Source organism: Oryx dammah, unplaced genomic scaffold (genome assembly GCF_014754425.2).
Source record: "Oryx dammah isolate SB20612 unplaced genomic scaffold, SCBI_Odam_1.1 HiC_scaffold_14, whole genome shotgun sequence".
NCBI lineage: Eukaryota > Metazoa > Chordata > Mammalia > Artiodactyla > Bovidae > Oryx > Oryx dammah.
The window spans coordinates 36347497-36372220 of NW_024070198.1; the positions used below are offsets into that span (position 1 = coordinate 36347497).

At 50.6% G+C, this 24724-nt stretch overlaps 1 protein-coding gene across 1 annotated transcript; it reads left to right on the forward strand.

Annotated features, from left to right (window-relative positions):
- Nucleotides 1-12247: 12247 nt before the first annotated feature.
- KCNK18 (potassium two pore domain channel subfamily K member 18) lies at nt 12248-24724 on the forward strand. Its single transcript, XM_040254444.1, has 3 exons — nt 12248-12467; nt 15140-15268; nt 23931-24724. The coding sequence occupies exons 1-3, from the start codon at nt 12248-12250 to the stop codon at nt 24722-24724; spliced, it is 1143 nt and encodes a 380-aa protein (XP_040110378.1).

Consider the following 24724-nt stretch of genomic DNA (forward strand, 5'->3'; position numbering starts at 1 on the left):
TACATATGGCACCACTCATCCACTGATGGCCATTTGGGTTGTTCCCACCTTGTGGCTATTGTGAATAGTGCTCCTATGAACATTCGTGTACAAGTATGTGTTTGAGTCCCTATGCTCAATTATTCGGGGTATGTATCTAGGAGTGGACTTTCTAGGTCATATAATAATTCTGCGTTTCACTTCTTGATGAACTGGGTCTTCAGGTAGAAGACATGTTCTAGCATCTAACAATTCCTGCCACCTGCTCATCTGTTCTCCTGCATCTGCTGCAGGTTTGCCAGCTGGCCAGCATGCCCTGGCTTGGGTGGGAGTAGGGGGGTTCTGGTTGGCTCTGTGTGTCTGGAACAAATAGCTCTCAGAGATGCTCTTCTTACCATGCATAGCAGAAGCCTAACCCATCCACACAAACACATTAAAAAGCCTTCTCTGGCATCATAGCTGCTGCCCTTTCTTTGTCTAAAGTCACATAGCGGAGCCTAGCTTTAACGGACAAGGGATGTAACTGTGGGAGGTATTGCAAAGTCACAGGGCAGAGGGTGTGGCTGAATTGTGGTATTAGAGGCACAGAGTAAGGAATGGGAGAAATTACCCTCCTCAACATCTCTGATAAGATTTGTTTCTCTTTCTACTGGGGTGATTTTCAATACTTAACTTACTTTTTCTACATCATATTTACATTGTATCAAGGACATTCATGGTTTTGATGCAAATGTTTGCACTGTGGGATGTTTATAGCCAACCACAGCTGTGGCGCATCCTGATTGCTGGAAACGCCTCTGGGGAAGCTGGGCTTGCTCTGGTGGAAACCTCCAGCCTCCTTTAAGATGGGGCTCTTAAGGAACGGGCATCAATAAGTGGCATCAATTATTCACCTCCAGGTACATTATCAGAAATGAACAGCAGGCTGCAGAAATCGCCAGCAGGGTATTCATGCTTTTCAGTGTTTGGACCTCCGTTCACCTTCTGAAAGACTGGGCATTTCTAAACTATTAAAAATTCAGATTTCAGAATAGAATGACTCTATATTGTGCTGAGATGTCAAGGCGACCCTGAGGTTCCTTTTCTACTTCTTCTGCAGGGTCAGGGAAATGAGCGTGGAGGAGCATCTTGTTCGTGGGAGATGCCACAGGCCCCTCTGTGATGTGACGTCAAGGCTGCAGAAAGGGTCTATCCTCTGTTCAGCAAGGTCTTCGCTACCTGTCTGCCAAGATAGCAGAAATTCATTCCCCTGGTAGTTCAGTGGTTCAGACATTGCCCTTCCAATACAGGGAGTGCAGGTTCGATCCTTGGTATGAAGTGAAAGTCGCTCAGTAGTGTCCAATACCCCGCGACTCCATGGACTATATAGTTCATGGAATTCTCCAGGTTGGAATTCTCCATACTGGAGTGGGTAGCTGTTCCATTCTCCAGGGGATCTTCCCAACCCAGGGACTGAACCCAGGTCTCCCGCATTGAAGGCAGATTCTTTACCATCTGAGCCACCAGGGAAGCCCTCAGTCTCTGGTTGGGGAACTGAAATTCCACATGCCACGTGGTGTGGCCCCAAAAAATACCTAAAACAAAACACATTAAAAACCATTCTGAGGGATTTGCCTCTTTGGAAGACTCCTTTCAGAATGCAAAACCACAGGAGGCAAGGGAAGGAAAATTAACATTTATCAGACATCTAAAATGTGGATGAATCCTCACCCACAAGATAGATACACTTTGCAGATTGTTTTATTAGATTTTTCCTTTTAAATAATGAATACCTCACAGAAATATGTAATACTGGGAAAGTTTTTTTTAAAAAGGAAGAGTCTCTGCATTCCAGCCCTCAGAGAGAATCTCTGGCAATGGTGCAGTGTATAACCCTCCAGGATTTTATTTATGCTCTATATACTCACATGTATTTGCATCTCACTTGACCCGTCAGCAGGCTTCCCTGGTAGCTCAGCTGGTAAAGAATCTACCTGCAATGCAGGAGACCCCAGTTTGATTCCTGGGTCAGGAAGATCGCCTGGAGAAGGGATAGGCTATCCACTCCAGTATTCTGGGCTTCCCTTGGGGGTCAGACAGTAAAGAATCTGCCTGCAATGCGAGATCCCTGGGTTGGGAAGATCCCCTGGAGAAAGGAATGGCTACCCACTCCAGTATTCTTGCCTGGAGAACTCCGTGGACAGAGGAGCCCTGGCAGGCTACAGTCTATGGGGTCGCAAAGAGTTGGCCAAGACTGAGTGACTTTCACTTTGATCCATCAGCAGCACTTGATGGGGTTGATGACGTTGGGCTGTCCCAGCTTCAGAGATGGAATCCCTCTATTTCCCACTTATTGCTCTGGCTGCCTGATCTTAGTGGTTTCTATAGGTTTCTCTTCTCCTTGTTGAGGTTTCTCAGTGCTCAGCCATGGACCATCTTCTCTACTCATTCTATATGTGTTGGGAAGTCTTGTTCATTCTAGTCCCATCAAATACTATCTGCCCAATTATGGATCCCCAGCCTTTTTCTCTCTTCTGAGCCCTGACTTAAGTACCCAACTGCTTTCTGACATTTGTCACTAGCATGTCTTAGACGCGGAGAAGGCAATGGCACCCCACTCCAGCACTCTTGCCTGGAAAATCCCAGGGACAGGGGAGCATTATGGGCTGCCGTCTATGGGGTCGCACAGAGTCGGACACGACTGAAGCGACTTAGCAGCAGCAGCAGCATGTCTTAGAGGAACTCCAAACTTACTGTGAACAAAACTGATATGTTGATCTTTCTCTTTCAAAATCTGCCACTCTCAGTGAAACACATCTTGGTTACTTCCAACTTTTGGCAATTATGAATCAAGCTGCTGTAACATTCACACACAGGTTTTGTGTTAAGTTTTCAGCTCCTTTGGAGAAGCACCGAGGAGTGTGATTAACTGCATCATATGGTAAGGGTGTGTTGAATCTTATGAAAACACAAACATCAAACTGTCTTCCAAAGTGATTATGATCTCACCAAGGCAGCAGTGAGCGGTGGCGGGAAAGGAGATCTTAATTCCCTGCCCAGGAATTGAACGTGGGTAGCCTGGATGAGAACCAGGAATCTTAGCCACCGGATCAGCAAGGGCGAGAAGTTAGAGGCTATCTTTCCCTGGATCTTTGCCCCCAGTGAAAAATGCATTTATCATGGAGGCAGAAACTGTAAGTGCAGGTACAAAGTTTATTATCAGAGACACAGCACACAAGTGGGAGAGCACACAGAGAAACGGCTTGTTTAGTTAAGACAGAAGCAAGGCAGAGAGGCACACCCAGAGAGAAAGGGTGTGGGCATCCCTTCTAGTGAGAAGGAGCGCAGTAAACAGGTGACTAAGTCACTTATATAGGCCAGTTCTTCTGGGTCTTCCTTCAGGCCAATTATCTGGTTTCTTTTTCCTTACCTGACCTACTCTGTGTGCTGCAGTCCATGGGGTCACAAAGAGTCAGACATGACTGAGCGACTGAATTGAACTGAACCAACCTGTTCTGAGACCCTCCCCTGAGGGTGCACCCACCTCTCAGCCAAGATGGATCTTGAAGTGAAGGCTTCTGGGAGGAGCGAGACTCGTCATGGCCTGGTGTTATCCTTTCACTTCTGATCCACAAGGAGACTTTCTGTGCATGAGTAATATCTCCCTTGTTTCCAAAGAAGAGGGGAGCGGAGATCCCTTAATCTTTTACGCAGAGTTTTGCCCCTCTTTGTCCTTGCCATGACTGTTACCTTAAGCTGTTTTTGTTTTCTTTTTTCCGATCAGTCATGTCCGACTCTTTGCGACCTCATGGACTGTAACCTGACAGACTCCTTTTTCTATGGAATTTTCCAGCAAGAATACTAGAGTGGGTTGCCATTTCCTACTCCAGGGGATCTTCCTGACTCAGAGATCAAACCCAGGTCTCCTGTATTGCAGGTGGGTTCTTTACCATCTGAGCCACCAGAGAAGCCTGGTGTTTACAAGAGACAAATGTGGCTATTTACCCTGTTACTGTTGTTACTTCCATTTGGGAAGGCAAACAGGAAGCTGATTGTAAATGCCTTAACTGGAGCTCACCTATCTCTTGTCTCAAGAAATGCTAACTATTTTAAGTATCCAGCCTGAAGCCCACTTCTTCATGCCCCATGAAAGGCAAACAAGAGGCCAATTGTAAATGTCTAACCTGCAGCCCATCTACCTCCTACATCAGCCATACCATTTTGCATTTCCACCAGCAGTAGATGACCGTTCTTGTTGCTCACCAGCATTTGGTGTTGGCAGTTGTTCCAGATTTTGGCCATTCTAAGAGATGTGTAGTTGTATGTCATTGTTATTTTAATTTGCAGTTCCCTACTAAAGGAGATCAGTCCTGGGTGTTCTTTGGAAGGAATGATGCCGAAGCTGAAACTCCAGTACTTTGGCCACCACCTCATGCGAAGAGTTGACTCATTGGAAAAGACCCTGATGCTGGGAGGGATTGGGGGCAGGAGGAGAAGGGGACGACAGAGGATGAGATGGCTGGCATCACTGACTCGATGGACGTGAGTCTGAGTGAACTCCGGGAGTGGTGATGGACAGGGAGGCCTGGCGTGTTGCGATTCATGGGGTCGCAAAGAGTCGGACATGATTGAGCGGCTGAACTGAACTGAACTGAATGATGTATGATTGCGTACTTGCGTTCATGCTCAGCTGTGTCTGACTCTTTGTGACCCCTCAGACTGTAGCCCCCCAGGCTCCTTTGTCCATGGAATTTCCCAGGCAAGTGTACTAGAGTGGGTTGCCATTTCCTACTCCAGGGTATCTGGGACCCAGGGATCTGGGTCTTGCATCTCTTGTGTCTTCTGCTTTGGGAGGAGGATTGTTTACCACTGAGCCACCTGGGAAGCCCCATGATGTATGATGCTGAGCACCTTTTCATATGCTTATTTGTACCCATATATGTATATATATATCATTTATATATGTCATTTGAAGTGTCTGTTCAGATCTCTCACCCATTTTAAAATTTTTAAAATTTTATTTATTTACTTGTGGCTGTGCTGGGTCCTCCTTGCAGTGCTTGGGTTTCTCAGTGCCATGGCTTCTTTTGCTGCTGAGCATGGGCTCTCGGGAGCATGGGCTTCAGGAGTTGTGGCGCCTGGGCAATAGAATCCTGGCTCAGTAGTTGTGGTGAAGAGGCTTGGTTGCCTAGCAGCCTTTGGAATCTTCCTGGACCAGAAATCTAACTTGTGTCCCCCTGCAATGGCAGGCAGATTCTTAACCACTGGACCACCAGGGAAGCTTTTTCTTGTTAAAAATTAAAAATATTTTATTTTCCAGCTTTATTAGATGTAGTTGACGTGTAGCACTGGGTAAGTTTAAGTTATACAGCATGTTGATTTGATGCTCTTATATAATACATCGCAAAGTGAGGTTGTTCTTTTTATTGAGTTTTAAGAGTTCTTTATATATTTTAGAAATGCCTTTATATATTTTAGAAATGCCTTTATCAGGCATTTCTTTTGCAAATATCTTCTGTCACTCTGTGCCTTGTCTTCTCATTTTCAGTTAGGTTTTAAATTTCATATTTTAAAATTTTAAATTCTAGAATATCTTCTTGATGGTCTTTAGAGAGTCTCTGTTAACATTACTCATTTATCCATTTGTCAACCTTTTCTCTTATTTTCTTTATCATGTAAGTTACAGTTATGTTAAAGTACTTATCTCCTTATTCTAACATCTGGATCACAAGTGTGTCCACCTTTGTTTCTTTCCCCACTTGATTATGTTCACAATTTCCTGTCAATATGTCTATTGTGTTTTTTGAGGGGTAGTGCTGAACAGGCAGGATGAAAAGGGTGGGAACCTCCATACCTCAACATCTGTGCTGTGTGCTAACTTGCTTCAGTTATGTCTGACTCTTTGAGACCCCATGAACTGTAGCCTACCAGGCTCCTCTGTCCATGGGGATTCTCCAGGCAAGAATGCTGGAGTGGGTTGCCATGCCCTCCTCCAGGGGATCTTCTCAACCCAGGGATCGAACCCAGGTTTCCTGCATTGCAGGTGGATTCTTTACCGACTGAGCCACTAAGGAACATCCTAAAATAATAAAAATCACAAAAATCACAAACAAAAAAGCAAAATCCCCCAAAAAGAACATCATCCCTTGAATTTACACAGTGCTTTAGATGCAGGTTTGATCCCTGGGTTGGGAAGATCCCCTGGAGGAGGAAATGGTAACCCACTCCAGTATTCTTGCCTAGAAAATCCTATGGAGAGAGGAGCCTGGCCGGCTACAGCCCATGGTGTCGCAAAGACATGACTGAAGCGACTTAGCACACTTAGAGTTCCCAAAGCACTTTCAAAACTTTTCATCTCCTGGCTTTTCTTATTCTTCCCTCACCAACCAGGATAATTAACTGCAGGCGGTAATAAGAAGTCATCTCTACAAGGAGATTTTATGAAAGCACTTATCAAGGACTCAGATTCGTGTGCCTCCATCCACAGGAGTGGTGACTTAGCCACAGTCTCAGCGTATCTTGGCCCATGAGTGTGATTGTGGTCAATTCTGTGCTCCTACTCAATCCCCCTTCTTCCTGGGCAGTTGCCACCTGCCAGATGCTTTGCTCACATCTTCTGGATGACCTGGTGGCTCAGTGTGAGAAAGTCCTCATCAACTGAGTGTGAGTACAAGCAATGTGTGCAAATTCCATCCCACTGATGTTTAAAAAAAAACAGTTCTCTCCTGATTTCCCCTCTCCCTTCCCTTGAGATAGGACAGGGATGAGCTTAAGAGTCTGGTGTTGTTGTTTTTTTTTTTAATAAAGTGGTCAGCGAAGAATCAAAGGTATTATTTTTAAATTTACGTTTGGCTGTGCTGGGTCTTTGTTCCTGAGTGGGCTTTCCTCTAGTTGTGGAGAGTGGACTCTACTCTCTAGTTGTGATGCACAGGCTTCTCACTGTGGTGGCGTCTCTAGTTTCGGAGCACAGGCTCTAGGGAGCACGGGCTTCAGTAGTGGGGTCATGTAGGCTCTATAGTTGTGGCTCCTGGGCTTTGGAGCACAGGTTCAATAGCTGTGGTGCATGGGCCTAGTTGCTCTGCAGCACGTGGGGTCTTCCCGGATCAGGGATTGAACCTATGTGTCCCGCATTGGCAAGCAGATTCTTTACCACTGAGCCACCAGGCGAGCCCAAGAGTCTCGTTTTAAGCGTGCAGCTGGGGTTGATGGCTTAGGGCAGTGCTTGTCAAACTTGAATGTGCTTCAGCATCGCCTAAGGGGCTTGATCACAATGCTGGGTCTCACCCCCAGAGTTCTGAATTCAGTAGGTCTGGGATGGGGCTCAAGAACTTCCATTTCCTACAAGTCCCCAAACAATGGTCATGCCGCTTGTCTAAGGGCCACATTTTGAAAACTGCTGCCCTAGAATATGATGGGGCAACAAGATGGAAAGACTCTGGTGCCTAATGACTGTGAGGCAGGAGATAGATGTGCCCCAGCCTGAGCAGCTGGAGTTTGTCCCCTGTGGACAGTTACTCGAAGATGAAGAGGAGGAACTGGGCAAGCCCTGCCCAGATAAGAGACCACATTTCTCTCATTCTCAAGGTCATGGAGACCTTCCCAACTACATCTGTGCAGAAAGGCTCCTTGGGGATCAAAAGGGAGGGGGCATCACCTCACAGTAAGTGATGTCAGCCTGCCCATGGGCCTTTTCACTAGAATCCATCTTGGCCAAGACATACACACCTACACAGGGGAGGACCCTGAGATAAATTAAGAACAAGCTCAGAACCAGGCAAAGCAAGATAATTGGCCAAAGGAAACCCGGAAGAAATGCCCCACGTAAGTGATTCAAACTACCACGTGGACACAACTCTCTCTCCGAGTCCACCCGTGTTATCTATCCACATGTATTCCTTTCCCTCGTAATAAACACTCAACTTGTCTCATGACTTTCTGTGTCTATGTGGGCATTTATTTCTACAAAGCTGTTGGGCCAGGGCCTTGGTCTGTGGCTGGGATTCAGAGCTCTCACTGCCTCGACCTAACACCAGTCTCTGTCTGGGAACTGAGATCCTGCTTCAAGCCGCTGCAGGCCAAGGCCACATGAGATCAACTGGATGGAGTGGAGCTGCTCCAACAGCAAGGAGCTCCTGCTTCCAGCCTGTTATGTAAGAGGTCGGTATACTTCCATTTCTTTTAAGCCACTATACATATTTTTTGGTCCTCTCATTAAAGCCACTTCGCCTTTATTCCCATCTAGGACATAGGGTGATGGCCAAGAAGGAAATAGTGGTCTGCGGCCAGGGCTTTGGTCAATGAAGTCCTTAAAGTTTAATTTCCTCTCTGGGCCTATGACTTCTTCTGAAGGAATCATCCTTTTCCCATAGGCCCTGCCATGTGGACAGCAGGTCACATGTCCCTATTTCCATGTCAAAGCCGTACAAGTTGATTGTAACATAGCAATTTGATTTTAGGAACCAATGCCATGTTTAATGTAGACGTGTAATCAGCTTCTCATTATTTCTACAAGAACTAGTGGGTTCTTTGTGATTGAGAAGCGCACTTCTTGATTGCTCATCCTTTCTTAAGAGTGAGAAATCGGGACTTCCCTGGTGATTCAGTGTTTAAGATTTTACCTCCCAGTGCAGGGGATGCAGGTTCGATCCCTGGTCAGGCAGCTAAGATCCCACATGCCTCTCCACCAAGAAACAAAAACATAAAACAGAAACAAACAAACAAAAAGAGTGAGAAATAGACACATGCACACAGAGACACACACACAGGGAGGAACCCTGAGGCCATGTTTCTCTCCAGGGCAGCCTGTGGTAGGAGAACGCACATGGCCAGTGCGGTGAGGCTGCTCCTTGGGGTGGGGCTGGGTCTGGCCAATGAGCTGGAGCTCACGTACTGTCAGTTCGCGGACGATCCCAGGGTCCTTCTCTAGCCAGCCAGTCTGTCTACCTGTGGAAGGCGCACAGCATCGTGATACTCAGCACGAAGGATGACGAGCACACAGGCTCTGTTATCCTCTACACTGTTCTACATGTTTGGACTATGTCTTTTGGAAAGACTTACAAAGAGGAGTACAAATACACTTTTTGACCTCTACCATCTAACATTTTCATCCATTAACGATGCCCCCAAACACATAAAATAACACTCAGAATGCACTACATAATATATAGCAAATGACTCATGCCTTCTCATCTTAAGATGTTGATTCTTGACTTGAGTAAAGAATGATGGGAGCACACTAAGGCGGTATTCAAAAACAATGGCCAGGAGTGACATACTGTGTTCATGGACTGGGGAGTTCAACATAGTTTGGTGTCGAGTCTCCCCACATTGTTATGTGGGTTTATGCAATTCCTCTCAAAATCCCAGTGAGGTTTTCTATAGACATAGGGAAGATAATTCGAAAACTTACATAAAGGGCCTTTTCTGCCTTCTTTTTAAATTGAAGCATAGGGCCTCGGTGGTGGCTCAGTAAACAATCCACCTGCCAGTGGAGGAGGCATGGGTTCGACCCCTGGTCCTGGAAGATCCCACATGCCGAAGAGCAACTAAACCCATGTGCCACAGCTAGTGAGTCTGTGCTCTGGAGACCAGAAACCACAACTGCTGGGCCCACGAGCCACTGCCACTGAAGCCCGCGGGCCCGCAACGAGAGAAGCCGCTGCCGAGAGAAGCTGCTGCCATGAGAAGCCGCTGCAATGAAGGGTACCTCTGCTTCCCACAACTAGAGAAAAGTCCACGCATCAGCGAAGACCCAGCACAGCCAAAAACAAACACATAAATAAAAAGGACATTCTAATTTTAAAAATTGACTATAGTTGATTTACAATGTTGTGTCATCTTCACATGTACAGCAATGTGATTCAGTTATACACATATACATTTTCAGATTCTTTTCCCTTGTAGATTATTACAAAATATTGAGGATAGCTCCCTGTGCTATATACAGTACGCCTTTGAAGTAGAAAGGCCTTAAAATAGCTAAAACAATCTTGAAAAAGAACAAGGTGGGAGGAATCATTATACCTGATATGAAGGTGTTCACACTGCAGGGGCAGGGAGAATATGGGTAGTAACCAGGGGACCCACTTCTTATCCGTGTCTGTGAGTGGGCAAACACAAGCAAGTCCGACCTGGAAAGGCTCAAACCTTTCGGGAACGAGGATTTGGGTCATGCCATTGGGAAATCCACTGAAAGCAGCAAAAGAGGTGGCAGAGGGCAAGGAGAATTTAGAATGAATAGTGAAATAAGGAGGTCACGAATATCAGTTGCTGTCCTGAGTCCAACCACAGCGGAAGCTGTGCTTTGTCCTACTAACTTCCCTTTCCAGGTTTGCCTTCAGGGGATCAATAACCTTCTAAACTTAGTAGTAGCCTTAGTCGCTCAGTCATGTCCAATTCTTTGTGACGCCATGGACTGTAGCCCACCAGGCTCCTCTATCCATGGGGTTCTCCAGGCAAGAATACTGGAGTGGGTTACCATTCCCTTCTCCAGGGGATCTTTCTGACCCAGAGATTGAACTTGGGTCTCCTGTATTGCAGGCAGATTCTTTACTGTCTGAGCCACCAGGGAAGCCCAGTCTACACTTATCCTTATATTTATGATCCCTCTCCTGTTTTAAATGCCTGGGTTGTTGCACTTGTATACCATACCAGCTCACCATTGACAAAAGTTTAACAACTGCATGGCAATCTTGAGCCAAGAACTTTCTGCACACCACCTCCTTACCAATGAGTATTGAGCCATCCTGCCCTCTCAGATCACCCCCAGTGCCCACTACTGCAGACTGGATCCCTTGTGAAGCAGACACAGATACAGTAAGGCATGCAAAAACTCTATTTATTAGCAAGTAAAGGAGAAGGGAGGAGGATCGACCCTGATATTCATTAGAAGGACTGGTGCTGAAGCTCCAATACTTTGGCCACCTGATGTGAAGAGCTGACTCATTAGAAAAGACCCTGATGCTGGGAAAGATGGAGGGCAAGAGGAGAAGGGGACAACAGAGGATGAGATGGTTGGATGGCATCACTGACTCAATGGACATGAGTTTGAGCAAACTCCAGGAGATAGTGAAGGACAGGGAAGCCTGGCGTGCTGCCATCCATGGGGTTGCAAAGAGTCAGACATGACTTAACGACTGGACAACAACATGATATGTGAAAGCTCTGTTTATTAGGAAGTAAGGGAGAGGGGAGGATGCAGGATGGGACATGGGGAGCCTCGAGATCACGATGCAGACCTGACAAAATCTCTGATAGACCACCAGAGAGCAGAGACTTCAGGTCAGAGGAGTTTGGCAGGTGACAGAAACGGTTAAGCTCTTGTTCCCCCCACCTTGCTCAGCCAATGGACAGGGGCTTCCCAGAGAACACGGCCTGAAAGCTGAGACACACTCCGAAAGAACGAACAGTTGGAGGCTGTCAGGAACCATGCTCCTTGGAGCTGCACAGAGAATCCTTTCATGAAGGGGTATCTAAAGGCACACACATCTCCACGGCTGCCATCCAGGGCACGTTTTTACCCTCCTAGCAGAAACAGGGCACAGGGCAGCAAGTGGCACTTCACATTCACGGTTCAGGGGCTTGCTTACATCATACCTGCTAATACTTGATTGGCTGGAGAAAGTGACGTGGCTTAGTCCAGCACTAAGAAGCCCGGAAGTATGCTCCGCCCACCTGAGGCCAAGGCAAGGCTCCGGGTACTTACTGAGGAATGAAGAATTGGGACTAACAATTAGATCCACACAGGATGAAGGCCCTTTGTAAACCGTGGAGCTCTGGCCGCACTAATTACGATTATTTCTTCCCGTCCAAGAGTCAGGGTACCACACATACCCAGGAGGGACCACCACTTGGCTAAAAAGCAAAAGTCACATTCGGTACCTGGAAGTCAAAAGTGCAGCTTCGAAATGGGAAAGGCCAAAGCACAAAGCAACCACCAGACAGTCTTTCCAAAACCCCTGAACGGCAGCTCAGGGGCTGGCCAGGCTGCTGGGCGTGCACTGGCCGGGTGGATCAGTAGCAATTTGGGGCACTAAGTAGGGGTGGGCCGGGGAGAGTGGTGCGCTATCCGAGAAACTCGCAGGAACTGAATGCTATGAGTGCCGGCTGCTTCCTGAGTCCTCGGGGGGAGGAGGGGGAACCCTGGCACCAACCACTTAACGCTGGAGCCCTGGAGCCGGGCCATTCTCAGGGAGCTTTCCTCCACACCCCCCCTCCGCCCCCCGCACCTCCTCCCAGTCTCTGGACTCCGGCCTCTCCAGCATTTCCTGTCCTGCCCACTGCGGGGAGGATGGAGGTGGAGGGGCTTCCCCAGGCGAAGAGGTGCCTCTGGGAGGCCCTGGAGAAGCTCTTCCCTCGTCTCTGTTTCCTGTGCTCCCTGGTGACCTACGCGCTGGTGGGAGCTGCGGTCTTCTCAGCCATTGAGGGCAGCCAGGACCTGAGGGCAGAGGACCCGGAGTTTGAGGAGTTCTTGAAGACGCTCTGTGACATCCTGAAATGTAACAGCACAGGTAGGTGGCTCACCTGATGGGCAGGTCTTTTCTCTGTAGGTGGAAGCAGCCCCCAGAGAACAGCGGGTTTGGAGGAAGCTTGATCTGGGAGCCCTCTGCCTGCCTCCTCCCCATCCCTGGGCAAACTTAGGCAAGTGACTTCTCTCTGAATCTCGGTTTTCCCTTCTGTAAAATGGGAGAGGAGAGTGGACGGTCTCTCAGGTTGTTATAAAAGAATGTAGGAAAAGCACTGTGCACCCGGTAGGTGTTCCCACCCCTTTGCTTCAGCTCCAGCCCCACCCAGACTGGCATGCTCCATGGAGGACCGATTGCTGGAGATTTGATGGGATGAGGTAGCATGGATGGCTGGCCAGATCTGGAGCCAGGGATTCCTAGGCTGGTCCTCAGAACTGCCTGCCCCACCCTGATTCAGTTTACAGGGACTAGAATTCAAGGAACCATCCAAACTGGATCAGCCCCAGCCTGCCCGTGCGGTCTACTTTTGTTTCCAAAGGCTTTTTTTTTTTTTTTTTTTTGTGGTCCAACTTGGGAGATAAGAAGGGTCCTGAGAAGAACTTGGGTCCTGGTTCCAGGCCAGGTGCTCTCCCAGCTTGCTATGTGATCTGCGGCAGAGTAATTATCCTCTCTAGGCCTCAGTCTGCCAGGGAGAAGGCCCACAGTCTCAGGCCTGCCAACCCCAGGGAGCCTGTGGGAAGCAGATGAGATAATAGACATGAAGCCTGTTGGAAGGCACAGGGCGCTGTATGTCTATCCTTATTGCTTTTCATTGGTATTTGTCCATTATTTCTCTTCTGTTCTATCCCATAAAACTTGCAGAGATGTATTTAACAGAACAAGATAAAATAATAGAGAGTGAAAAAAAGACGAAGGAAACACAGACGCTAAAGTTCAGAGGAATAACAGGGTCCCACAGTACGACAGGTCCTCAGCCAGACTGTTAATGACTCCTCTGACCTGCGGGAGGTCCCTTCAGTGGGGGCAGACCAGAGGCTGCTCACAGGTGGCAGAGTCCTTCCTCGATGGAGGGTCCTTCTCTCTGCCTCTGGGCCACGCAGATAACCCATGAGATGCCATCAGACACTGTGCCATCACTGGACCCAGACTGTCAACAAGTTCAGGGCTTTCCAAACCTGGCCACACACCAGAATCATCAAAGGAGCTTGTCTCAAATACACATTCCCAGGCTCTTCCCCAAACCCACTGAAGCAGGATCTCCAGGGCTGGGCTGGGAATCTTATTTTTAAAAATTTTCCTGGATGATTCTGATGCACAGAATGGAATGGGGCGCAGAGCTGGCCCATCCCCTGATTTTCACCAGAGAAAATGCTCGGTAAGTGCTGGATTTGTGTAGCCCCTGTGCTGAGTGTTTTTCATGCACTATCTCATTTAATCCTCCCACCACCAACCCTATGAGGTATGAATTGTCCCCCTTTTACAGATCAGGAAACTGAGGCACTGGGAGTGAAACAACTTGTGCAAGGTTACCCATGAGAAAAAGGAGCCAGGGATTCAATCCGGGGCATTTAGATTCCTAAGCCAGAATTTTTCATCTTGTCATGCTTCCTCCTCCGTGGGGAAACTGAGAGTCAGAAAGAAGCCTCATGTCCACAGCTATGGGAACTAGTCAAGGGCAGAACTGGGTCTAGACTGCAGGTGTCTGGACTCCCAGTTCAGTGCCTGTTCAAATAAGGATGGATTTTCTTTCATAAAATTAAGGAATTGTGTAATATTTCACAAAAATAAGGGTTTTCTGCTGTGTGCCTGGCTTTGTGATCTCTTATAACAGTGCCAGCTGGCAGGCAGTTTCTGCTACTGCTACTGCTAAGTCGCTTCAGTCGTGTCCGACTCTGTGTGACCCCATAGATGGCAGCCCACCAGGCTCCCCCCGTCCCTGGGATTCTCCAGGCAAGAACACTGAAGTGGGTTGCCATTCCCTTCTCCAATGCATGAAAGTGAAAAGTGAAAGTGAAGTCGCTCAGTCGTGTCTGACCCTCAGCGACCCCATGGACCCCATGCAGCCTTCCAGGCTCCTCCATCCATGGGATTTTCCAGGCAAGAGTACTGGAGTGGGGTGCCATTGCCTTCTCCGGCAGGCAGGTTCTGGGATCCCCAAATCCCCTGAGTGCTGGGCCAAGGGAACAATTTGGGAACCTCCTTAAGAAACCAGGGCCCCCAAGCCGGCCCCCACCCAAGCTTCCTAGCCATTCTCAGGCGGCTGATGCCAGTCTGATCCCCATGCTCGATCAGGCTTAATGGTCTCTGGGAGTGGGGATGATTTGCAATCACGCAACTCCTCTCATTTCATGAAACGCTTTTCCTTTCAGTTCTTAAGACCCGGGTGAAAGAGACAGAGCAGAAGTTAGTAAGCCCCTTTGCAAGGCTCAGAAAGTTGAGAAAGCCCCCAGGGTGCTTCCAGGACTGACCTCAGGCTGCTGGGCATCTCTCTCGGCTGCTCATCACGCAAGTTTATGTGGGCTCCTGATCTCTGCAGCTGCCGGAGCAGGACCTAGACTGCAGAGACATCGAGCAAAGGGCTCCGAGAGCCCCCATCTGGCGTTGATGAGGGCCACAAGGCAGGGGGCGTGGTCCCAGGGGAAGACACCCCTTCCCCTGGGCGGGACCTGTTTTAAAGGGTGGGACCTTCTCTCTCACTCTGTCCCGTCTCTCTGGAGTTGAGGAAGGCCGGAAGCGGGACCTGGAGAAGCTGCTGCGAAAGGTGAAGCCCCAGTGGTCTAGCAGGTCTGCAGACTGGTCCTTCCTCAGCTCACTCTTTTTCTGCTGCACGGTCATCAGCACAGTGGGTAAGTCCAAGGCCAAGGGCGGGCCTGCAAGAGAAAGCAGAGGTGGGGGGTGGGGGAAACCCTTGGGATGCTAAAATGTTTACTTCATTTAGTGCAAGAAATGGGTGTGGCGTGCCTACCCCCTGCTCAGAAAGATGGCATGAGTTGGGCTGCCACTGGCCCTTTTGTGTGAATCAGGAAAGCATACCCTTCTAGTTCGGGCTTCCCTGGTGGCTCAGATGGTAAAGAATCTGCCTGTAATGCTGGAGACCCAGGTTCAATCCCTGAGTCAGGAAAGATCCCCTGGAGAAGGGAATGGCAACACACTCCAGTATTCTTGCCTGGAGAATCCCACGGACAGAGGAGCCTGGCGGGCTACAGCCCAGGGGTCACAAGAGTCTGACGTGACTTAGCGACTAAACAACCTTTCCTTCGGGTGGGGGCAGCCCCATGCGGAGGTCCCAGTAAGCAAGGTGCAGGCTGCATTTCAGCTTCTTCGTCTCTGGGTAAGTACTCTTGTACAAAACATAACCTGCCAGGCACCTGCCTGCCCAGGTTCTTGGACTCGGGGGCAACCAAATGTGGTCAGTGTGATGTGCTCAGGGTAACGCAAGAGCACAGTCACTCCAGCCTTGGGGTTTCAGAGTCACTGGCACACTGATGGCAGCTGACTCCGAAGGAATGGAGGAAGGCGCTTGAGGAGGGCTCTTCGTGGAGAGGGAGGAGGGTGTGCCAGAGCAGGACAGGAGCACTAGGAGAGGGAGGAGGGTGTGCCAGAGCAGGACGGGAGCACTAGCCAGGAGACAGAGGAGCAGCAGGAGCTGCAGGGCTAATAGGAGCTGACAGCTGCCTCCAGGGGCTGTGCTGAGCCACCTCCTTTAAGGTCCACAGGGAATCAGGTCAGGGAGCCCGAGCCCAGAGGGCGGATGTAAGGGGCCAAGGTCACGCAGAGAGTGGAGCTGGTGCCCGTGACAACCACGGAGACTCCAAGTCCAGTGCTCCTTCCCCAAAGGAGGGTGCCGGTTTGCAGGTCTGTGGGAGTGCCATGGGGACTCTGCCTCCCGCTGCATAGGGAGCTCCGGGGAGGGCCTGGCTGTTCCTGGGAAGCAGGGACCCCTCAGATTCTTGCGTCCAACTGGAATGGATGATGGTGCCTGCAAGGAAGGGGCTTGCAGAGAGGAGGGAGCTGGCCTCCATCCTGCTCCCTGCACTTGCTATATATGTGTCTCCAGCCTCAGCGCAAGGGAGAGACTTCCGTGTGAGTCCTTGTCCCAAGGATCTCCCTCCTAGAGCCCCAGCGGAGGAGAGGGTGTGGGTACAGACCTGCCCCCACCCCCACAGTGACCACTTGCATGTTTAAAGATGGACTTGTTGACCCTCAAAGCCACAGACTCTCCTCTCGATGGCTGTGCAAAGGGTGGGCTCAGGGAATGGCAACCCACTCCAGGATTCTTGCCTGGAGAACTCCATGGACAGAGGAGCCTGGCGGGCTACAGTCCATGAGGTCACAACAAGCCTGACACACAGAGTGAGTAGCATTTTCACTTTTCACTTTCCTGGGTGACGGAAGACACTGGAGCTGGGCCGTGGAGACAGCCTTTGCTGCCTCCCTTCTTTCCTTAGTTGACACATACTGAACACCCGTGACTGCAACAGCAGCCGCTGCGCTGGCTAACACGTGTATTTACTACTGACCAGGCTCCATTCTGAGTTCTTTGCCATGACTAGCCTGTTGAGCCCTCGCAGCAGCCCTGAGGTAGTTGCTGCTGTGCGTCCCACTCTCTGGATGGGGAAAGTGAGGCAGGGCAGGCCCACCCTGTTTGCACGGTGACACCGCTCATGTGTGTCTGGGTTCAGGCTGTCTGGGTCTTAACCTGAGACCCTGCTGCTTTTGTCCGGACATGACTTTCTCTGTGCCCAGCACGGGACTAAGCTAGGTGGACGCCTCCCACCCCAGTGGGGCTCAGAGTCTAACGGAGGGAGGAACAATGAACAGCTGAGCATGCAGATGAGCTCAGAGGAGATGCTTGGACTGTGAAAGTGGGGGTGGTCCTGATGGGTGGGGAGCAGGGAGAGGCTTGTCAGTGAAAGTGACATTGGAGCTGAAGGATCTGTGGAGATTAACCAGGCAAAGAAGGCTGAGAGAGCTTTCCAGCCAGACAGCAGTGCAGAACTCTGAGGGAGAGGCCGCTGAGGCTGGTGGGCTGTGAGGGATGGGGCTGGTCTTGCATTCAAGCACCGTATCCCTAGGTCAGTGTTGGAAGGCCTCCTAGCATCTGGGCCCATACATTGGCCACCTGATGCAAAGAACCAACTCATTGGAAAAGACCCTGATACTGGGAAAGATTGAGGGCAGGAGGAGAAGGGGATGACAATGGATGAGATGGTTGGATGGCTTCACCAACTCTATAGATGTGAGTTTGAGCAAACTCTGGGAGATGGTGGGGGACAGGGAAGCCTGGTGTGCTGCAGTCCACAGGGTCACAGAGTCGGACACGACTGAATGGCTGAACGACAAGAAGCTTCCTTCTGTGGTGCAGCAGTAGGAAGGGCTGGGTGAGAGCAGCCAAGCCAGGATTGTAGGAACCTCCCCTACCGGGGGCGGGGGTCACCGTAGTGGAGGCGATGGAGCAGCCCTCAGCCACGAGGCAGGAGGTCCTGGCTCAGCGTCCCCGCCAGCCATGTGATCCATTGCTTAGCCCCTGCCCCTTTTGGTCAGCACAAAGGACTGGGGCTCCGTCTTCATTCAGGAGGATATCACTTCAAGAGAGTACCAATTCGGGGCGGGGGCGGTAAACCTGGGCTCACAAGGATCGTGGCTGGGCACTCATCCTGGAAGTGGAACAAAGTGGATACTATGGACTCTGGGGGCCAGCCACCTGGGGTCAGAGCTGTGTGACCTCCAGTGAGCAATGCAGCCGGTCTGAACCTTGTTCCCTAATCTCTAACTCCTCCCAGACCTGTCTTCAGGGTCTGTGTAAGGATCAGTGACAAGCACCTATATAAGCCAGCTGCCATTAACAGAAAACCCAACCCAACTGGCTTAAACCACAAGGAAAATATGTCACCTTGCAAGTAAGAAGGCCAGTGGGGGACAGCTCTCAGGCCGCTTGCTGGGCCCCTCACTTGCAACACTAACCATCAGGTTCTCTCCGTCCGGCTCAGCGGGTCATAAGATGACCACCAAGGTCCACTCCCACCCTGGGTGTAGTCACATCTCATAGGCAGAGGAAGGGCCAGCTGTCGTAATCAGCAAGGAAACTTCTGAGAATCCTCCCACCCCAAGCCAGTCCCTGGCAAAGGGGGTTGGATTACCGGGATGATTTAGACTAACTGGATCTATCGCTGAATCAGATGAGGGAGCAGCAGCATTCCAGGGAAAGAGGGGGGAATGGCTGCTGGATGGACAGCCAGTGTGTCTGTCCACTGTAAGGAGCTCGTATAAATAGGCACGTGCTTGTGTCGAAGGGCGCCCCCGTGTGGCTTCTTTCAGAACAGCTCTCATTCACCTGAATGCTGATTACAGGCAGAGACAGGTAAGGGGCAGAAAGTGGGGTAGTTGTTGTTTAGTCGGTAAAGGAGTAACAGCAACTTAATAGCTGTGGTACTGAGCACGTACAAGCGTCAGGCATGGTGTCAGTATGTTTTATATGCCCAATTTTATTTAATTCTCACAGCAGCTCTACAAGGTAGGCGCTGTGACTGTCCCTTTTGGGAGTGACCTTGGACTTTGGCACGGCCGATGTCTTAAACTAAAGGATTCTCTATGGTGGGGGCTGTTCTGTGCACTCATCGTGGGATGTTTAGAAGTATCCCTGGCCTCTCCCCACTATGGAAACCCAACTTTTCCCCTGATGTCTCCACCAGTTTGTGACAGCCCAGAATGTCTCCAGACATTGCCAGATATCCCTCAGGGAGCAAAGCTGCCCCCTGTTGAGAACCACTGATGTGATGTCATGGTTATCAAATTGTGGTCCCTGGACCAGTGGGATGACTATTACCAAAGAACCTGTTAGAAATACAAATTAATTCTCAGGCGCCATTCTAGACCTACTGAGTCAGAAGCCATGGCTGTAGGGCCAGTGAACTGTGTTGTAACCAGCTCTACACGTGATTTTGATGCACAAGACGTTTGAGAAACACTCACCTGGGACAAGTGTTTTCAGGCCAGGCTGCACGTCAGAATCGCCGGGTTATCATTTACAGGCGCCCTGCCCTGCAGCCGCCATGCCTGGACCCCACACCAATCAAGTCAGACTTACTCGGGACAGGCCCAGGCATCAGTGTTTTTCAGAGCCCTCCAGGTGATTCTAATGGTAGTCCAGGCGACGAACCACTGATCTAATGGAAATGCATTAGCTTGGTTTATATCCCAAGAAAACAATGTTCCCACTCACGTCCAAGTCCATTAGGACATCAGGTCATCCGGTAATTACTACCGGAAGGGGATGTTGGGGCAGTTTCTGCACTGCCCGTAATCAATAATGGCCCTGCTGATAATGCTGCTTGCTGCCCTGCATCTCTGGGTCACCTGAAATGCAGCTGACCTTGATGCTGAGGAAGGGACCCTGGGCAGGTACGAGGCTGATCAATTCCCAGTCATTTCTAAACGAATCAGCCCCCTGGGATTTGAGAGTGCATGGGCTGTTAAATCCTCAGAGACTAAGTGAGGTGAACTGATGGCATTAGAATATCTGCCTGCATTATAAGAAATGATATGATTTTTCCATTCTGTGTTCTAGCATTCAGTAATTGGGGAGGCAATCCATAGCCTTCAGAGGGGCCTGTGCTCTGAGACTTGCCTCTCTGCCGTATAGCCCGTCCTCTGGATTGTAATCATATTCCACTCAGAGGCAGCCACAGTGACTTTGTTTATGATCCACTGCACCCACCTTTGCCAAGGACAGCATGTGGGTGGGGGGGGCGGAGGTCTTTGGGCAAGGGGTGCACAGGCTTGTTGGCTGGGGTCTGGGGGCCCCAGATAAGTCACCTGACTTTCCTCTTCCTTGCCCATTGACATGCAGTAATGGGGTGGTTGCCAGCATTAGGGATTCTGCTCTGCAGGAAATTCTGACTCTAAAAGGCACTTTACTCCCTAAATCTGGTAAGAAATGTGATATTCTTCTCTTTACATAGATCTCACCTTAAGACCCCATCCTGGAGGCTGGGGGGCTTCCACTGGGAGCTTTTCTTGATTTTCCTACGGGTGTATGAAAGCTGGGGACTTATGCAACGTCTGGAAAATGGGATGACTCCTTGCTTAACGGGTCCCACTGCTGACATCTTTTAAGGACTGCTGGCCCTGTGGGGCCTTTGACAAGCTCGGGCATGGGAATCTGCTCACACCCGGGCCTGGACCCCTCCAAGACTCCATGGCCTATCTGAACTCCTGTCCCCATGAGGAGCTCTGGTCACCCTCCTTTCTCCTTTTCCATGCCCTGGAGAATCTCTCTACCCGCTCCACACTCACCCTGGCTCCAGAGAGCAGCTCCCTGGCATGCCTGAGGCTGCCCTGGCTTTAGCACTTAAGGGTCTTACCAGAACAGGAAACCCTGAGTCCTGGGCACATGGGGCAGTTGGTCCTCCTATCCAGGACCTCCTCTATTCCCCAACCCCTCCCTCTCCCTGAGATCCCACTACACCCCCACCTCCTCGGTGCTCCTAGGAGGTCATTGTCACTGAAGTATGGACGAAACGCTGTCCTGAGGTCCTTTCTGCCACCTCCTCTCCCCGAGGGGAGGGCTGAGCTGCTGGTGCCCTGCAGGCAGCAGAGACCGGAAACCCTGGGCTCCCTCAGCATGGCCGGCCCCACTGAGCAACCCCGGTGTCTGATGAGAGGGTTAGCCAGGGAGAGCTCACTCCCGACCCTGGTGCTGTCAGTCCTGCTGGGCGCTGAGGGAGCTGAAGTCATGGCTTTGCTTCCCTCTCGACTAGGAGCTCCCGGAGGGCGTGACCTCTGCCCGTTCCTCACTGCATCCTCAATTTTGCCCACAAAAGCCTGCCACAGAGTAGGTCCTCAATAAATGCAGATACAGCTTGGATGCCTTTTTTCCAATCTAATTTGTTGTTGTTCACTCACTTGGGCTTCCCTGATAGCCCAGTTGGTAAAGAATCCACCTGCAGTGCAGGAGAGCCCAGTTCGATTCCTGGGTTTGGAAGATCTGCTGGAGAAGGGATAGGCTTACCCACTCCAGTATTCTTGGGCTTCCCTGGTGGCTCAGCTGGTAAAGAATCCACCTGTAATGCAGGAGACCTGGGTTCGATCCCTCGGTTGGGAAGATCCCCATGAGAAAGGAAAGGCTACCCATTTCAGTATTCTGGCCTAGAGAATTCCATGGACTGTATAGTTCATAGGGTCACAAAGAGTCAGACATGACTGAGCGACTTTCACTTTCACTCGCTAAGTTGTGTCTGACTCTGCGACCCCATGGACTGCAGCACGCCAGGACTCCCTGTCCTTCACTTTCTCCTGGAGTTGGTTCAAATTCGTATCCACTGAGCTGATGATGCTAACCCTCTCATCCTCTGTACCCCCTTCTCCTTTTGCCCTCAATCTTTCCCCCATCAGGGTCTTTTCCAGTGAGTCAGCTCCGAATCAGGTGGCCATGGTTTCCTCTTTGATGACTTGTTACTGATCGCCTCGTGCAACTGCATACTCGCTGTGCTTAGTCGCTCAGTCGCGTCCGACTCTTTGCAACCCCACGGACTGTAGCCCACCAGGCTCTTCTGTCCATGGGGATTCTCCAGGCAAGAATACTGGAGTGAATTGTCATGCCCTCCTCCAGGGGATCTTCCTAACCCAGGGACTGAACCCAGGTCTCCTGCAGTGCAGGCAGATTCTTTACCTTCTGAGCCACCAGGGAAGCATACTCCCTGGGGTGGTTGTTTGATTCATATTTGCCTCCTCCACTAGACCAGAGGCTCACTGAGGTTGGATCCCATATCTGTTTTGCTCACCGCTCTGCCCCAGTGCCTGTAGTGAGTGCTTACGTGCCTAGACAATATGAATGTAGAGTTCGCTGCTCCTGCCATTAAATGGTACCTTGCGGAAGCAGCAGGGTGGCGTGGGGTGCCCTGGGAGGGATGCACACGGAGGAAACACTCTGAGGGCCTCCCCCGGGACCCCAGTGAAGATGGGCAGCCTGACCACCTGCGTGTGCCTGGAGGGCAGATGCTGAGGCCAGAGTTTGCACAGGAAGTGGTGGCCCTGGAGGAAGTTGCGGCTTAGCCAGCTTGTCAATTGCCTTCCAGTTAATTTACATAATTGGGCTGGGGCTTTCTGTATTAATCATCCTTTAGGACATCAAAAATTAAACACAGGCATTAAATACAGAAGCTTCTACCTCTTTGTGGGAGGCACTGAGCTTGCCCACTGCAGAAGATCCGGCAACTCGCGCTGTGGGATTGGACATGCCTCTGCTCCTGGGTCTCTGTCAACAGGAGAGGAGGCTGGGGTGATGGAAGGAGGCAGCTCGTGAGGAGAAGGAAGACGGCAACCCAGCCCTCTCTTTGCTTGGCTCACCTGTCCTCGATGGTTGGCATGTCCAGCCCCCTTGTTGCTCCTGACCCAGCGGAGGGAGCTGGCTTGGGAGCCAGATGGGATTTCCAGGCATCCATCCTAGAGTGGCGTTTATTGAGTACCTACTGTAGGCCAGGTTTCAATGCTTTGACCTCCAGCTTCACACTTTATCACACGTATGCTCTTGGCTAAGTCGCTTCACTTCTCTGAGCCTCAGTTTCCCCCTCTGTGATGGTGATCACCATAGCTACCAATGAAGGCTGGTTAATACCTGGCCCCCAGTAAGTGCTCCAAAAAGCCAGCTATTATTATTAGATTGAGGACACCGACCGCCTGGGCATGACACAGCCACTGCGTGTGAGGCGCTGGTCTCTTGCAATCCCTCCAGCTGGTCAGTATGCAGAGCAGGGGTGGCCCTCCCCACTTTATAGATAGGAAACCTGAAAACGTGAGCAGTCACATCACTTTCTAGTAAGTGGTAGAGCTGGAACTGGAAATGAGGCTGGCAGGGCTCTAGACGCTGGGGTCCTCAACTCTTCACTGTTGTTCATGAACAGTCTGACCCACTCAGCCACAGCTGGCTCTGAGGGCAGCAGTGGTAAGTCATTCACTGTCCCCCTTTCTGCCATCCCAAGAATTGCATGCACTGCTTACGTGCCACTGGTACTCAATTGCCTCTTACATAGAAACAAACCTCATATAGAGGCCCAGACCTCCCAGAGAGGATGGGTGTGGCTTCTTAGGAACCGAGGCCTTCCTGGAGGATGACGGAGGTGATGGATTTCCTTGCAAAGCCACCACACCCTATCACCTGAGCTCATCGCGTTTCTCCAGATGTGCCGGCCCCGTCCTCTTTCAGATGCTCAGAGATGGCAAAAGGCAAGGCGGTCAGCTCACTCCCACACGTGGGCTTGTCTCCTGCCAAGGACATGAGTCTTCCCTTACCCTAAAGATAAGCTGGTTTCACCTCCTACTGCCCCAACCAAAGCAGACGTAACATCAGAATGTTTTAAGATGAATATTTTTAAAATACGTGGTGCAAAATGTCATGCCAAGGAAAGGAAATGGCAGAAGGTCTCTTTAAAGTTTTTTTTGTTTGTTTGTTTGTTTTGCGGGGGAGGGGGAGGAGCCGCCGACCATCCGGGAGTCCATCTTCTTTTTCAGGTTACAGCCACATCTACCCCGTCACCAGGCTCGGCAAGTACCTGTGCATGCTGTACGCTCTCTTTGGCATCCCGCTGATGTTCCTGGTCCTCACGGACACGGGCGACATCCTGGCCACCATCCTATCCACGTCCTACAATCAATTCCGAAGATTTCCCTTCCTCCCTCCTCCCCTTCCCAAGTGGTGCTCCGGAGGCTCCAGCAAAAGACGACCCGACTCCCGGCCCGCAGATGAAGCCGTCCCGCACGTGGTCATCCACGACCCGGAGCTCCCGGCCCCCAAACCTGCCCCCGCGGCCCCAAGCAGCAACATGGAGCTGTTCGAGAGACTTCTGGCACGGGAGAAAGACAACGCCCTCCAGGTGCCCCCTCAGACTATGGAGAGGAGCACGTCGTGTCCCGAGCTGGGGTCCGGGCGGCTCTCGAGCTCCATCATCAGCAACCTGGATGAGGTGGGGCGGCAGGTGGAGAGGCTGGACGTGCCCCTCCTCGTCATCGCCCTCGTGGTCTTCGCCTACATTTCCTGCGCGGCCGCCGTCCTTCCCATCTGGGAGAAGCAGCTGAACTTCGAAAACGCCTTCTACTTCTGCTTTGTCACGCTGACCACCATTGGCTTCGGGGACATTATGCTGGAGCACCCTCACTTCTTCTTGTTCTTCTCCATTTACATCATCGTTGGGATGGAAATCGTGTGCATTGCTTTCAAGCTGGTGCAGAACAGGCTGCTTCACCTCTATAAAACCCTCATACTCTTCTTTGCAAACGCGAGGCTTTCCAGTCCTGTCCAAAAGTGA